This window comes from Staurois parvus, unplaced genomic scaffold, assembly GCF_062004578.1.
Source record: "Staurois parvus isolate SC_StPar_1 unplaced genomic scaffold, SC_StPar_1.0 ptg002113l, whole genome shotgun sequence".
Lineage (NCBI taxonomy): Eukaryota > Metazoa > Chordata > Amphibia > Anura > Ranidae > Staurois > Staurois parvus.
The window spans coordinates 760946-778643 of NW_028319909.1; the positions used below are offsets into that span (position 1 = coordinate 760946).

At 41.9% G+C, this 17698-nt stretch overlaps 2 protein-coding genes across 2 annotated transcripts; both read left to right on the top strand.

Annotated features, from left to right (window-relative positions):
• Positions 1-937: 937 nt before the first annotated feature.
• Positions 938-4182, top strand: LOC149432679 (chemerin-like receptor 1). The gene has a single exon (XM_089665045.1). It carries the CDS (start codon positions 962-964, stop codon positions 2024-2026), a length of 1065 nt encoding a protein of 354 aa, XP_089521171.1. The 5' UTR covers positions 938-961; the 3' UTR covers positions 2027-4182.
• Positions 4183-11109: 6927 nt separating this feature from the next.
• Positions 11110-15784, top strand: LOC149432680 (chemerin-like receptor 1). The gene is made up of 2 exons (XM_089665056.1): positions 11110-11179; positions 13699-15784. The coding sequence occupies exon 2, from the start codon at positions 13733-13735 to the stop codon at positions 14798-14800; it is 1068 nt and encodes a 355-aa protein (XP_089521182.1). The 5' UTR covers positions 11110-11179; positions 13699-13732; the 3' UTR covers positions 14801-15784.
• Positions 15785-17698: the final 1914 nt, after the last annotated feature.

Here is a 17698-nt window from a genome sequence, read left to right on the forward strand (position 1 = left end):
CTAAATCACCACTCTTAGCACACCTCCCTCAATCCCCCATCCTTGCACAAATTCCCAACTGCAAATTTCCCCTCCTTGCAAAAATCCCCCCAATCATTCCTATTAGCACAAATCCCCCCACCCCAAAAAATAATATTTCCCCTCTACCATATTACTTTTATAGAAAAAAAAACCCAAAGCAAATCCCCCCTCCTAGCACAAATCCTCTTTCCCCATTCCACCTCCCAACATAAATCCCCCTAAATCGCCACTCTTAGCACACCTCCCCAAATTCCCCATCCTTGCACAAATCCCCCCTAATCATTTCTATTAGCACAAATCACCCCCCCCAAAAAAAACAAAAAAAAACAAACAAATATTTCCCCTCTACCATATTACTTTTATGGAAAAACAAAACAAATCCCCCCTCCTAGCACAAATCCTCTTTCTCCATTCCACCTCCCAACACAAATCCTCCTAAATCACCACTCTTAGCACACCTCCCTCAATCCCCCATCCTTGCAGAAATCCCCCTTAATCATTCCTATTAGCACAAATCCCCCCTCCCCCCAAACAAACAAACAAACAAATATTTCCCCTCTACCATATTACTTTTATGGAAAAACAAAACAAATCCCCCCACCTAGCACAAATCCTCCTAAATCACCACTCTTAGCACACCTCCCTCAATCCCCCATCCTTGCACCAATTCCCAACTGCAAATTTCCCCTCCTTGCAAAAATCCCCCCAATCATTCCTATTAGCACAAATCCCCCTATCCCAAAAAAAAAAAAATTTCCCCTCCACCATATTACTTTTATAGAAAGAAAAACCCAAAGCAAATCCCCCCTCCTAGCACAAATGTAAATGTTTATTTCTATATATATATATTTCTACAAGTCTAGATTGACTATTAAACTTTTCTGTTTTCACCTTTATGTTTTGTAGCATTTCTTCGTCCTGATTTGGTTTTGAGAGAACAATGAATTTCACAATGTCATATCCAACTTCTGATGTCACGCTAGGAGAGGCCGTAACCAACTCTGTCACCAATAATATGGCCATTGTGCCGGCCTATAATGACAATGATGCAAGACTGAGATATGCCCTTCGTATCATTTACATGATTGGACACTCTTTGGCCTTTCTGCTCGGGACAATAGGGAACGGGCTGGTCATCTATTTCACCGTCTTCAAGATGAAAAGGACGGTTAACATTGTGTGGTTTCTCAATTTAGCCATTGCTGACTTCATCTTTATGTTTGTCCTCATATTCAGAATTGTCACCGTGGCCATAAATTTTCACTGGATTTTCGGAGGATTTATGTGCAGGATGAACAATGCCATTTTCTTCATCAATCTTTATGCCAGTATCTTCCTAATCACCGCTATCAGCATTGATCGCTGCATCTCCGTCATATACCCTGTTTGGTGCCAAAACCACCGAACCCCGAGACTGGCATCCTTTGTGGCTCTGGCAATTTGGATTCTAGCAATCATTTTCAGTGTGCCGTATTTCGTATTCTTAGACACAAAGGTCATTGGGAAGAGAACTGTCTGCACTTACAACATTGATGGTGAAAAAGTCATGATGGTAGAGACGGGTTTAGCCATTTCAAGATTCATCTTCAGTTTCGTCATTCCTTTAGCTGTAATCATCTCATGTTATGCAATCATTCTGTTGCGTATCCGTAGAAATCGCATGACCACGTCTAGCAAGCCGTTCAAAATCGTTGTCGCCGTAATCATTGCCTTCTTTGTCTGCTGGTTTCCCCTCCATTTATTTTTCTTCCTGGAGCTGTCTGTAGATTTTGGGGGCAAACATCATCTTAGGTATGTTGTACTGATCGCAATACCACTCTGTAAAAATTTGGCTGTTATAAATAGCTGCATCAACCCTATTCTCTATGTATTCGTTGGTCGAGATTTCAAAGAAAAGTTCTGGAGATCTTTCCAGTCCGTATTTGAGAGCGCTTTCATGGAGGAACCTATCCAAACTGGCCCAAGGAGTAAATCGAGGTCAACTGCAGATTCTCAGCTGTTGTAAAATGAAAGGACACTTATATAAGAAGATATATTACCATAACTTTTAAAAGAAGACATATTATCACGGGACTTAACAGATCCAAACAGTTTTCTCAGAATAGGCTGAACTAGCGGGCTCCAATCTTCAATCAGTAAGCCCCACCATGAGGGGCGGACTGACAACTCATGGGACCTCCGGGCAACAGGGGATTATGGGGCCCCTGTGTCCTTGCCCACACTCAAACCACACCCGAAAAAGCCTATGAAAGGTACCAGGGGCATCTCATGGGGCCCCCAGGTAATAGAGGATCATGGGGCCCCTATGTCCTCACCCACACTCAAACCACACCCAAAAAAGCCTATGAAAGGTACCAGGGGCATCTCATGGGGCCCCCAGGTAATAGAGGATCATGGGGCCCCTATGTCCTCACCCACACTCAAACCACACCCATAAAAAGCCTATGAAAGGTACCAGGGGCATCTCATGGGGCCCCCAGGTAATAGAGGATCATGGGGCCCTTATGTCCTCACCCACACTCAAACCACACCCATAAAAAGCCTATGAAAGGTACTAGGGGCATCTCATGGGGCCCCCCTACTGACCCCTGGCCCTCGGGCAGTGCTGAGTTCCAAATGGTCAGTCCGCCCCTGGTATACACACAACTGAGCTGTTACATTAATTTGCAGTTTTTTTTTGTCATTATTATATTGTTGAAAAAAAACAGACATCTACAATGTAGTTCAACCAATATAAAAAAAAAATAATAATAATCAGAAAAACTCCTTATACTGAACTGTATACACACAATTGAGCTGTATACACACCCATAAAAAGCCTATGAAAGGTACTAGGGGCATCTCATGGGGCCCCCTACTGACCCTGGGCCCTCGGGCGGTGCCTGAGAGCCCAACCCCTACCATGCAGGAGATCCTGCATGGCCAGGGATGAAACTAGGACAATTTAGACAGGAGCCAATTAACCTACCAGCTTGTCTTTGGAGTGTGGGAGGAAACCGGAGTACCCGAAGAAATCCCATGCAAGCACAGGGAGAACATGCAAACTCCATGCAGGAGGTGCCATGGTTGGGAACTGAACCCATGACCCCATAAATGATATACAATTAGTATATATCCAATAAAGAACAGGAAAAAAGAGGCCCCTATGTCCTCACCCACACTCAAACCACACCCAAAAAAGCCTATGAAAGGTACCAGGGGCATCTCATAGGGCCCCCAGGTAATAGAGGATCATGGGGCCCCTATGTCCACACCCACACTCAAATCACACCCATAAAAAGCCTATGAAAGGTACTAGGGGAATCTCATGGGGCCCCCCTACTGACCCCGGGCCCTCGGGCAGTGCTGAGTTCCAAATGGTCAGTCCGCCCCTGGTATACACACAACTGAGCTGTTACATTAATTTGCAGGTTTTTTTTGTCATTATTATATTGTTGAAAAAAAACAGACATCTACAATGTAGTTCAACCAATACAAAAAAAAAAATAATAATAATCAGAAAAACTCCTTATACTGAACTGTATACACACAATTGAGCTGTATACACACCCATAAAAAGCCTATGAAAGGTACTAGGGGCATCTCATGGGGCCCCCTACTGAGCCTGGGCCCTCGGGCAGTGCCTGAGAGCCCAACCCCTACCATGCAGGAGATCCTGCATGGCCAGGGATGAAACTAGGACAATTTAGACAGGAGCCAATTAACCTACCAGCATGTCTTTGGAGTGTGGGAGGAAACCGGAGCACCCGGAGGAATCCCTGTGTATACTTCATGACCTGTATATCATTTACCGTAAACTGCAGTTCATGATTTGTCATTTATGTAGCTGAGATCTGTTGGCTTGTACTTTGTATTCTGTCATGCATGCAATAGAAACCATTATTACAAAACCTGTGAAATTAACCATTTCAATACCAGGCCATTTTTCAGCTTTCAGCGCTCTCACACTTTGAATGACAATTGCGCGGTCATACAACATCGTACCCAAACTAAAATTTTATAATTTTCTTCACACAATTAGAGCTTTCTTTTGGTGGTATTTAATCACTGCTGGGGTTTTTATTTTTTGCTAAATTAACAAAAAAAGACCAAAAATTTTGAAAAAAAAACATGTTTTTCTTTGTTTCTTTTATAAAAGTTTACAAATAAATAATTGTTCTTCATAAATTTAGGCCGAGATGTATTCTACTACATGTCTTTGGTGAAAATAACCCAAATTAGGATGTATTTTTTAGTTTGTAGGAAAGTTATAGAGTTCACAAACTATGGTATAGATCTGAAAATTGATCAATCCTGAAGTACTGACAGCCAATCTAATTTCTTGAGGTCCAAGAATGTCAGAACAGTACAGATATCCCCCAAATGTCAGGACAGTACAGATATCCCCCAAATGTCAGGACAGTACAGATATCCCCCAAATGTCAGGACAGTACAGATATCCCCCAAATGTCAGGACGGTACAGATATTCCCCAAATGTCAGAACAGTACAGATATCCCCCAAATGACCCCTTTTTGCAGAGTAGACAGTCCGATGTACTTCATAAGAGGAATGGCGAGTTTTTTGAAGTTGTATTTTTTTTTGTCATAATTTTTCGGAAAATTAAAAAATTAAAAAAATTATTTTCACAATTTTTTTTTTACATACTGTCACCAGTGCAGTACAGCGTCATCATATAACTGGCATGGTGGTGATCAGGGACACTGACTGGTGACAGTATGAAAAAATTATGTTTTATTACATTTGTTTTTATTTTTTTTAAGATTTTTTTTCATATTTTACTATGACCAAAGTAGTACAATGTTACCATAGTAACATTGTACTACTTTGGGGAAGTGATCAGCATTTTTTTTTTTTTACACAATTTGCTTATAGCAAAGAATTACTTATAAGCAAGCATTTACCTGAATGACATCGATTCATTCAGGGTTTTTTTTTTTTTTGTGCTTAGCTGTGATTTGGCCACAGCTAATCACATGACATGTGCATGTGACCTGCTGTGACCATTCACAGCTAGACACTAGTATACAATGGATGGCATGAATGAAGATATCCATTGTATACAACTGTCATGTGACCTGCTGTGATTGGTCCGAGGTATACGGCCGGTGACAGATCGCGCTGCTGCGCGGCTCTGCAACCGCTCGAAATGCGCATGTGCGGGAGGACGCCAAATGGTGTACACCCCGGAAAGGTAATGCATTTGTGCGGCTTCCCTGAAGAGGTGGGTTTTCAGGGTGCGCCTAAAGGAGAGGAGAGTAGGTGATAATCTGATGGGTTGGGGCAGGGAGTTCCAGAGGATGGGTGACACCCTGGAGAAGTCCTGGAGGTGGGCATGGGAGGAGGAGACCAGGGAACTAGAGAGAAGGAGGTCTTGTGAGGAGCGGAGTGTGAGTGTTGGGCGGTACTTGGATATTAGGTCAGTGATGTAGTTCGGGGCAGTATGGTGGACAGCTTTGTACGTCAGTGTTAGGATTTTGAATTTGATCCGTTGAGCAATCGGAAGCCAGTGGAGGGATTGGCAGAGGGGGGTGGCGGAGACGGAGCGGTTGGAAAGGTGAATGAGTCTGGCAGCCATATTCAGGATCGACTGAAGCGGGGATAACCAGCGGCGAGGCAGGCCAGTGAGGAGGGAGTTGCAGTAGTCTAGTCGTGATATGATGAGGGAGTGGATGAGCTGTTTAGTGGTTTCTGGGGTTAGGAACGCGTGGATTTTGGCGATGTTGCGGAGGTGGAGTCTGCATGAGTTTGTTAAAGATTGGACTTGGGGCTGGAAGGATAGGTTGGAGTCCAGAATGACATCAAGTACTCTGGCCTGCGGGGCGGGTTTGATGGTGGCGTTGTTGGATGTGATGGAGAAGTCAATGGGGGGTGGTGTCCGGGCTGGGGGGTAGACAAGAAACTCGTTTTGGAGAGGTTCAGTTTAAGGAAGTGGAGCGACATCCAGTCAGATATGTCGCTCAGTAGGTGTGTGATTCGGGCGGAGACCGAGGGGGTGAGGTGGGGGGTTGAGAGATAGATTTGTTTGTAGTCGGCATAGAGGTGGTAGTTGAAGCCGTGAGAGTGTATGAGTTGGCCAAGGGAGGAGGTGTAGATGGAGAAGAGAAGGGGCCCGAGGACAGAGCCTTGATAAGTAATAAAATCTTGCAGGGGGTTTAAACCCTTCCCTACTCTAATCAAAACTAAGAGATACACTTTAACTCCTTCTCGCTGACCACCTCCTGGCCCTTTAGGAGTTACAAATGCTGGGAGGCAGAGGTGGGCATTTGGGTCATGTGATGGAAGTGATTGACTGTCACAGCAGTAACATGATCGAAAAGCTCCCCAGGACTTTCTAGTTCCCTCGTACTCTCAGCACGGAATTGGAGTCCAGAATGACACCAAGTATTCTGGCCTGCGGGGCGGGTTTGATGGTGGCGTTGTTGGATGTGATGGAGAAGTCAATGGGGGGGGGGTGTCCGGGCTGGGGGGAAGACAAGAAACTCGGTTTTGGAGAGGTTCAGTTTAAGGAAGGGAGCGACATCATGAATTCTAGAGAAGGATTTTATAGAATACACAAATACAGTAGACTTTTTAAAAGTTACAGAATAGATCATACAAATCAAGCAGCATCCTCAGCATCTCTTTCTGTTTATTCTTTAGTATTATGCCAAAAATGCAGGAGATAGATGTCATTTGGCTTCATGATCTGTGTGAGGAGGAAATTAAGTTTTTGTACATAGAATATTGCATCATAATCTTACGAAAGCAAAATGTGATTTTTAAAAAATGGTTAGAAACTCAGAGCTGGCTTCTGATTGAAATAGAAAAGTGATTTTTAGTAGCATGGATTAAAAAAATAGATTATGTAACAATCGTATGTATTACACCAGCTTTGTTGCCAAAAGAAAGTTTCCCTTTTAGGAATTGCAACATTATTGCACCATTTCGCTACTTTGTTTCAGCCACAGTTGCTTAATTAACTTCTAAATAACTCCAATAAACTGTAACTGGAGCAGTTAGGAAATTTCATGTTAGAAAGGTGTCTTTATAAATTGTCTGCTGTTATATTTCGTATACTGTATGTGTAATTGTTACATTAAAAATGGAAAATTGTATACTTACATATTAGCATATTAGCACTCTTTACACCTGGAGGAAAAGAAATGTAATCTTCAAACACAGAAAGGTTTCTTCACAGTAAGAGCTGTGAAAATGTGGAATAGACTCCCTCAAGAGTTGGTTCTGGCCAGCTCAGTGGATTGCTTCAAAACAGTCCTGGATTCTTTCCTAGATACACAGAATATAACTGGATATAACATTTATAGGTAAAGTTGATCCAGGGAATATCCTCTTGGGGGATCAGGAAGGAAATTGTTCCCAGGAGGAGCAAATTGGTTCATGCTTTGCTGGGGTTTTGTTTGCCTTCCACTGGATCAACTGTGGGTGTAGGATTATAACTTTTTTTTTCTATGGTTGAACTGGATTGACTTTTGTCTTTTTTCAGCCAGACTAACTATGTAACTATGTAGCTATGACCTATCAATATTTTTCTTTCCTGTCACATAAGCATGGCAGAATACTTGTGGGTAATCTCCGCCTCCTGTTACCCCGTACAACTGACTACCCTGTAAGTTTAGGCTCAGCCCAGCTGCCTACATTCTGGAAGTTTGCATGCAGTTCAGAGCAGGACACCAAGTGTACCCAATCCATACTGTACTCCATACCACACTTATTTCAAACCTAGACTCAGGGGTGGACTGACAATTTATGGGGCCCCCGGGCAATAGGGGATCATGGGGCCCCTGTGTCCTTGCCCAAACTCAAAAAAGCCTATGAAAAAGGTACCAGGGGCATCTCATGGGGCCCCCTACTGACCCCGGGCCCTCGGGCAGTGCCCGAGTTTCCAATTGGTCAGTCCGCCCCTGCCCAGACTGCAACTATCAAAAAAAAAAAAAAAGAAGGAGAGTAAGTGAGCGCTTGAATGGACAAACAGCAGCTGTACACCAAAAAAGGCACCATATACAACCTTCAGAAACGTAAATATACAAAGGAGGGGAAGGTGCAACGCTATAGGGGGAGGTGCTGGCACTCGGATGGATGCGGCTGCTCTGTAGATCTGGTTTTCACCAGAGCCAGATGCAAAACAAACAAACAAGGTAAGCTGCACCCCTATGAGTACGAGCTTTTGCTCAAAACGCGTCAGAAAGCTACAGTAGGTTGGACAACACGCCGACGGCGCCATGAGGGGCCCCGGCGGCCATCTTTGTTGTGCATCTGGCTCTGGTGAAAACCAGCCAGATCTACAGAGCAGCCGCATCCATCCAAGTGCCAGGCAGCGATAGTCATGCTGACCAGATCTGACCAGACCAGTTTGATGACACCAGAGGTCCAGTGACAGTATATACAAATGCGCATAAAGATTGCGTATCTGGTGAGTGCACAATCTTTACATTATTTATCACCCTGCGGTTCCAATCATTGAACGTCTGAGGATCATCTCGGATCTTAAGAGCACCCCTTCATTGGACTCTTTTTATTTTGCACTCTTTTCACTTTATAGCCACCATCCAAGTGGCTTTATTTTATTAGCACACAGTCACTATTATATGAATTTGATTCTTGATATCATTATTGTCTGTTAGTTTGTACAGCGCTGCACCTCCCCCTCCTTTGTATATAGACTGCAACTATACCACGTTATGCTGAACCTTTACTGCATTTGAACCACATCTACCTTGAACCTATGCTGAGACTTTAATGTATCTATACTGTTTGCAGTTTTACTGGGATAGTTGTTAAGTGCACTAATGTTGTTAAAGGGCCCCAACGATAGCCGGGAGGAGAACATCTCAGAGTCCCACCACTCCCATGATAATTATTCTGCAAGCCCCTTTGTTCCTCTCCCCTATCATCCTCATTTTTCTTTTGGACTGTCATGCCCCATCAGTCTAGGACTGGCATCACTATCAAAAATGTGTTCTGGCAGTATAGTTCCAACACTTTTTGGATTATATTTTACTACTTCTCACTGCTGCGCTTGAGGTGTCCTTGCTACTGTTTATGCCAATCTGGATGCCAAATTTCATCTTATTCCCAGTCCCTATTGTTAATCACTTTGTGTGATAAATTTTATTATTACCATTATTAATCCATTTTATACTTGCCTAGCTACCAAATAAAACCAAAACTGGTGGGTCAGAGGGGCAGAGGTACTTGAGAAGGTTGGGGCAAAAGACAAAGGACCCATCCTATCCAGCAGCACCTACAAGGGTGGTGATATACATACACTATATATACCGTATACAGTCATAGCCAAAACAAATTGGCAACCCTGTTAGATAATGTACTATTTCACTCAGAAATTTGCTGCAATTAAAAACGTTTTGCCATTCTCATGTTTATTTCTTTTGTTTGTATTAGAATGACACAAAAACATGCAGAAACAAAAAGCCAAATCTGACACATTCTACACAAAATCCTAAATATGGACTGGACAAAATTATTGGCACCTTCTCAAAATTGTAAGAAATTATTGAATTCCTAGTTTTTGATGCTCCTGTAATTTGTAATTAAACTCACCTGTATCAATTAACAGGTGCTGACAATATAGAATTCACACCAGCAACCAGTTAATAAGGTGAAACATTGTCTAAAACGTTCTGTTGTGTGTCTGTGTGCCACATGGAGAAAGAGAAAGAACAGTAAAACATTGTCTGAGGATTTGAGATCAAAAATTGGGGAAAAGTGTGGACAATTTCAAGGTTACAAGTCCATCTCCAGAGATCTTAATGTTCCTGTGTCCACTGTGCGCAACATCGTCAAGAGGTTTTCAGCCCATGGCACTGTAGCTAATCTCCCTGAACATGGACGAAAGAGAAACATTGATCAAAGATTGCAACAAAGAATTGTTTGAATGGTGGCTGAAGAACCTCGATCAACTTCCAGACAAATTCAAGCTGACCTTCAGGCATAGGGTACAACTGTGTCAGCTTGCACTATACGTCGTCATCTGACTGAAAAGGGACGCTATGGTAGGAGACCCAGGAGGACCCCACTGCTGACACAGAAACATTAAAAAGCCAGATTGGAGTTTGCCAATACTTACCTGAAGAAGCCAAAATCCTTTTGGAAGAATGTGCTGTGGAACGATGAAACACAAAATTACAGCTATTTGGTAATCCCTCTTGACGATGTTTTGCACAGTGGACACAGGAACATTAAGATCTCTGGAGATGGACTTGTACTGTTTTCACAAAAAGTAATGAGGCCTTTAAAGAAAGGAATACAGTCCCTCCAGTCACACATGGTGGAGCTTCACTGATGTTTTGGAGTTGCTTTGCTGCTTCAGGCACTGGAAGTCTTGACCGTGTGCATGGCACTATGAAATCTGAAAACTACCAAAGAATTCTGGAGTGCAATGTAAGGCCTCAGTGTCAGAAAGTTGGGTCTTCATCAGAGGTCATGGGTCTTCCAGCAGGACAAGGGCCCAAAGCACACGTCAAAAAGCCCCCAGAAATGGTTTCAGACAAACCGCTGGAGAGGACTGAACTGGCCAGCAGTGAGTCCAGATCTCAATCCCATAGAGCTCCTGTGGAGAGATCTCAAAACAGCAGTTGGGAAAAGGAACTCTTCTAATCAGAGAGACCCGGAGCAGTTGACGAAAGAAGAGCGCCCCAAAATTCCAGTAGAGAGGTGGAAGAATCTCATTGATGGTTACAGGAAGCCATTGATTTCAGTTTTTTTTTTCAAGGGGTGTGCTACCAGGTATTAAATTGAGTGTGCAAATAATTTTGTCCAGTCCATTTTTGGGTTTTGCGTGGAATGTGTCAAATTTGGCTTTTTATTTCTCCAATTTTTGTGTCATACCAATACAAACAAAAGAAATAATCGTGAGAATGCCTAAACATTTGTAATTGTGACAATTTTCTGGGCAAAGTGGTGCATTATCTAACAGAAATGCAGGGGTACCAATATTTATGGCCACGACTGTATATAGGCTTTAATTAAGACGTTCATTGAAAGAGGAAGTTACGTTACTGTAAATGTCCTAGTACTGCTAAGTGAAATCTGGTAAGTGTTTATGCAACACACCATATGTACATATGTCTCAACACCATGAGCAAAGTTCATTAGAAGAACCCAGATTTGGGAATAAACATCAACAGCTGCAAATCCATGTAAGTACCATTACATATACATACACACATACTAGCACACACAAACATTTCTACATGTTTTATGTTTGTGCTTATAAAGAGATTAGTGTGGCTAATTCTATACTAAGGTAAAGAAAGGCAGAGTAGAACTCCACCTTTAATATAATAGGACCAGGCAGGGAAGTTTAAACTATTTTTTCAGGTAAGATGACATTAGTAATATCTCATCTGGAATATGCAGTTCAGTTTTGGGCGCCAATTCACAAAATTAACATTGGGGAACTGGAGAAAGTACAGAGAAGGGCAACTAAACTGATACGAGACATGGAAGAGATCAGCTATGAGGAAAGATTAGAGGAACTGAATTTATTCTCTCTTGTGAAGAGGAGATTAAGGGGGATATGATCTCCATGTATAATACATAAGGGGGGATATGATCTCCATGTATAATACATAAGGGGGATATGATCTCCATGTATAATACATAAGGGGGGATATGATCTCCATGTATAATACATAAGGGGGGATATGATCACCATGTATAATACATAAGGGGGGATATGATCTCCATGTATAATACATAAGGGGGATATGATCTCCATGTATAATACATAAGGGTGGATATGATCTCCATGTATAATACATAAGGGGGGATATGATCTCCATGTATAATGCATAAGGGGGGGTATGATCTCCATGTATAATACATAAGGGGGGGGGGATATGTTCTCCATGTATAATACATAAGGGGGATATGATCTCCATGTATTATACATAAGGGGGATATGATCTCCATGTATAATACATAAGGGGGGATATGATCTCCATGTATTATACATAAGGGGGATATGATCTCCATGTATTATACATAAGGGGGATATGATCTCCATGTATAATACATAAGGGGGGATATGATCACCATGTATAATACATAAGGGGGGATATGATCACCATGTATAATACATAGGGGGGATATGATCTCCATGTATAATACATAAGGGGGGGATATGATCTCCATGTATAATACATAAGGGGGATATGATCTCCATGTATAATACATAAGGGGGGATATGATCTCCATGTATAATACATAAGGGGGATATGATCTCCATGTATAATACATAAGGGGGGGGATATGATCTCCATGTATAATACATAAGGGGGGATATGATCTCCATGTATAATACATAAGGGGGGATATGATCTCCATGTATAATACATAAGGGGGGATATGATCTCCATGTATAATACATAAGGGGGATATGATCACCATGTATAATACATAAGGGGGGATATGATCTCCATGTATAATACATAAGGGGGGACATGATCACCATGTATAATACATAAGGGGGGATATGATCTCCATGTATAATATATAAGGGGGGGATATGATCTCCATGTATAATACATAAGGGGGGATATGATCACCATGTATAATACATAAGGGGGGATATGATCTCCATGTATAATACATAAGGGGGGATATGATCTCCATGTATAATACATAAGGGGGGATATGATCTCCATGTATAATACATAAGGGGGGGATATGATCTCCATGTATAATACATAAGGGGGGGATATGATCTCCATGTATAATACATAAGGGGGGATATGATCTCCATGTATAATACATAAGGGGGGGATATGATCTCCATGTATAAATACATCAGTGGTTCATATAGTGAACTCGGTGTAGAGTTCCTCACCCTGAGGTCATCAGAGAGGACAAGGGGGCGCTCTTTACGTCTGGAGGGAAAAAAATTAATCTCCAAATATGGAAAAGCTAATAATAATAATAATTAATTATTAATCACAAAACCATCAATGAAGTACATCCCAATACATCCCTCAATGGGGTGATTTACTAAAGGCAAATAGGCTGTGCACTGCAAGTGCACTCCAAGTGCACTTGGAATTGCACTGAAAGTGCAGTTGCTCTGGATCTATGAGGAACATGAAAGTAAAATAAATAAAAAGCATTTTTGCTTGCACATGATTGGATGAAAGAAATCAGCAGAGCTTCACCTCATTTCAGAGCTTCCCCTTGGATATAAAGCAACTGCACTTGCAGTTTGCACCTTTAGTAAATCATCCCCAATGTTTTTAGTGTCCAACAAAGTGTATATGTCTGAACCCCCAAAAGTCTTTGGTTTTCATTTTCACAAGATGGGATTCCAATCCATAGGTAATCCTTCTTTCTTCCAAGTGATACTCTCCAAAAATACTGAAAAAAAATGAAAATACAAAACGGATATAAATAAATAAATAAAATAGGCCTGCTATGGGGACACACTAAGAAGAGGTGGAGCCACAATCGCCGCCAGGGGACCCATAAAGAGGAGGATCGGGGCCGCTCTGTGCAATACCACTGCACAGAACAGGTGAGTATAAGATGTTTATTAGTTTATTATTTTTTATTTTTTTACTTTAGTAACACTTTAAGTTTAGTCATTTGACTCTTTTTTATACCTTTCTTCATCATGAGATTTCTAGAATTACTATTAAAAATGTTTGTTTTTATTTGCTTTTTGTAGTATTTCTTGGTCCTGATTCTGTTTTGGGAGAACAATGAGTTTCACCGAGTCATATCCAACGCAGGATGCCACTCAAGGAGAGGCCATGACCATCTCTGCCACCGACAATATACCCATTACACCAAATTATGATGACTATGATGAAAAATTGATATATGCTCTCCGTATCATTTACATGATTGGACACTCTTTGGCCTTTCTGCTCGGGACAATAGGGAACGGGCTGGTCATCTATTTCACCGTTTTCAAGATGAAAAGGACGGTTAACATTGTGTGGTTTCTCAATTTAGCCATAGCTGACTTCATCTTTATGTTTGTCCTCATATTCAGAATTGTTACCGTAGCCCTGACTTTTCACTGGATTTTCGGAGAATTTATGTGCAGAATGAATGATGCCGTTTTCTTCATCAATCTTTATGCCAGTATCTTCCTAATCACCGCTATCAGCATTGATCGCTGCATCTCCGTCATATACCCTGTTTGGTGCCAAAACCACCGAACCCCGAGACTGGCATCCTTTGTGGCTCTGGCAATTTGGATTCTAGCAATCATTTTCAGTGTGCCGTATTTCATATTCTCTGGCACAAAGGTCTTTGGGAAGATAACTGTCTGCACTTATAACATTGATGATAAAAATGTTATAATGGTAGTAGAGACGGGTTTAGCCATTTCAAGATTCATCTTCAGTTTCGTCATTCCATTAACTGTAATCATCTCATGTTATGCAATCATTCTGTTGCGTATACGAAGAAATCGCATGACCACGTCTAGCAAGCCGTTCAAAATCGTTGTAGCCGTAATCATTGCCTTCTTTGTCTGCTGGTTTCCCCTCCATTTATTTTTCTTTCTGGAGCTGTCTCTAGAATTTGGGGGCAAACATCATCTTAGGTATGTTGTACTGATCGCAATACCACTCTGTAAAAATTTGGCTGTTATAAATAGCTGCATCAACCCTATTCTCTATGTATTCGTTGGTCGAGATTTTAAAGAAAAGTTCTGGAGATCTTTCCAGTCGATATTTGAGAGCGCTTTCATGGAGGAACCTAACCAAGCACCCATCAAGAGTAAGTCAAGGTCAATTGCAGATTCCCAACTGATGTGAAATTTAAGGACACTTACATGAGAACATACACAGTTTTACCACAAGCTCTATGTTTAATCTTGTTTATTGAACGTTTGCAATTATTACAAACCAGGGGCGGAGTGACCATTTGGAAACTCGGGCCCTGCCCAAGGGGCCGGGGTCAGTAGGGGGCCCCATGAGATGCCCCTGGTACCTTTTTCATAGGCTTTTTTGAGTTTGGGCAAGGACACAGAGACCCATGATCCCCTATTGCCCGGGGGCCTCATGAGTTGTCAGTCTGCCCCTGTTACAAACATCAGAGGCCAGTGTGAATTATATCCAATTAAGAATACTTTAGTTTGTACATCACATAAGCTAGAAATATTAGGCTCAAAAGGAAACAGAGAATAATGGAAAACAATGCCAACATACCATACAAAGGCATAATTTAAATTCAGTTAGCTCCATACTGGAACCAGCCGAAGGTTCGGAAAGTAACTAATTGAAGGTATTCTGCTCGTATAAGAGCATTGATAAGAACATGAATGTAAATACAGGTGTTGCCAAGGCCATTAAGGCTGGCCATACATTCTACAATTTTCTTGAGAATTTTGCTTTAGATTTACCAAAAACCATATAATAGGGGGTCAAACCTAAAAAACATTTTCAATTGTATTCAATTGGGCAGACACCTGCACTACATACTTATAGGTAAATCTAAAAGAAATTGGGTAGAAATTAGACAGAAAATTGTATAGTGCATGGCCAGCTTTAGAGTTGGCCTTCCATTCAGCAATGAAAATAAGAAAAAAGAGGAAACGGAAACAAGACAAGAGAATCAGGGAGAGGAAGAGAGGAAGAAAAAAAAAGAAGAAAAAAAGAAGAGGGGAGGGAGGGGGGCAAAGGAGGGATATGGAGTGGCAAGACACCCATGGACGGTCATTGGAGTTCACAAAGTTTTCAGTGGGGTGGAGACAAAATAAATTTGGAAGAGAAAGAAAGAAAGAAGGAAGGAAGGAAGGAAGGAAGGAAGGAAGGAAGGAAGGAAGGAAGGAAGGAAGGAAGGAAGGAAGGAAGGAAGGAAGGAAGGAAGGAAGGAAGGAAGGAAGGAAGGAAGGAAGGAAGGAAGGAAGGAAGGAAGGAAGGGAGGGAGGGAGGGAGGGAGGGAGGGAGGGAGGGAGGGAGGGAGGGAGGGAGGGAGGGAGGGAGGGAGGGAGGGAGGGAGGGAGGGAGGGAGAGAGAGAGAGAGAGAGAGAGAGAGAGAGAGAGAGAGAGAGAGAGAGAGAGAGAGAGAGAGAGAGAGAGAGAGAGAGAGAGAGAGAGAGAGAGAGAGAGAGAGAGAGAGAAGGAAGAGAAAGAAAGAAAGAGGGAGGGAGGGAGGGAGAGAGAGAGAGAGAGAGAGAAAGAAAGAAAGAAAGAAGGAAGGAAGGAAGGAAGGAAGGAAGGAAGGAAGGAAGGAAGAGAAAGAAAGAAAGAAGGAGGGAGGGAGGGAGGGGAGGGGAGAGAGAGAGAGAGAGAGAGAGAAAGAAAGAAAGAAAGAAAGAAAGAAAGAAAGAAAGAAAGAAAGAAAGAAGATAGGGGGGAAAGGAGGGATATGGAGCTGCAGGACACCCATGGACAGTCATCAGAATTGACAAAGTTTTCAGTGGGATAGAGACAAACCAAATTTGGAAGAAAAAGAAAGAAAGAAAATAAATAAATACAAAAATAAAATAAGATAGGCCTGCTATGGGGACACACTAAGAAGAGGTGGAGCCAAGATCGCTGCCAGGGAACCCATGAAGAGGAGGATCGGGGTTGCTCTGTGCAATACCAAGAAAGAAAGAAAGAAAGAAAGAAAGAAAGAAAGAAAGAAAGAAAGAGAAACGGAAGAATCTAAAAGACAATCCAAAATGTGTCCCCAGAACAGTAGTAGAGGGGAGAGCTTCCAATGGGAACACTACTTATGGTGACCTGGGGGTCATAATAGATTCCCTTAATTTGTAGGGATTTCCTCTCACTTCCTGTTTTGGCTATTGGACGGGAAGTAAAGGTAAATCCCCCCAAGGGGACACAGATGCAAAAACAAACACAAAAACTAGTAGGGGTTATAACCCTTCCTTACCCTATCCAAATGTGAAAAATAATGTTTTGTCTATAGCTTTACTTTAACCACAATTTATTGCCTTTTATCTTCATCATATCAAATAAAGTACTTCTTTTTTAAATAATGTGCATTTTTTAATATTTTATAAAAGGCTGTTGAATAAAGGTTGTTAAAAAAAAGGCTGTAAATAAATAAATAATACAAAAGCCTCAGGGGTATTCCAGATACCTCCACTCCTCAAAAAATGCATGCACATCGAATATGTGCCAAAGCTGCACATTATAGAAAATGTGGTCCTTTGTAAGTGTACAGATTCAGTTCATTTTTAGATTTGTGTTCCAGAATAGATCATGTAGAGTTCATCAAGCAGCAATATCAGCATCCATTTCTGTATGCAAGTTTGTTCATTACCATCTTGTAAAATAAATGCAGGGAATGACTGTAATTTGACTGTAAGATCTGTGTAGCCTCTGTGGCTTGAAAAAGTAGCACTCCAAACCATGTGGCCACGCTCCTCTATGGGGTGGATCTCCCAGGTGTGACGCCACTCCCGGTCCTGTGCAGTCCATATGCTCCAGGAGTTCCAGTTTCATTTCTGGTGTCCTACACAGCTCCTGACAACAGCATCTGCTTCCTTTTGTGGTCTTGCTTTCTCAATATCAGGTGTCTGAATTCCCAATGAATCCAGCCAGTTCACTGGGAAGCAGTAATACTGTATATTTTGCCTGCAAACATATGCACTAATTAGATCTTTTCCTGTCTGCCTACTGAGACCCTTTACCTGGGTCTTAATTGGGAGGGGGGGATTGCACTCTAAGCACAGAAATCTCAGCCACCATGGACACATATGT

What these genes read in the sequence shown, in the direction of transcription:
- LOC149432679 (XM_089665045.1), top strand. Translation starts at nt 962, where the DNA reads ATGAATTTCACAATGTCATATCCAACTTCTGATGTCACGCTAGGAGAG.
- LOC149432680 (XM_089665056.1), top strand. Translation starts at nt 13,733, where the DNA reads ATGAGTTTCACCGAGTCATATCCAACGCAGGATGCCACTCAAGGAGAG.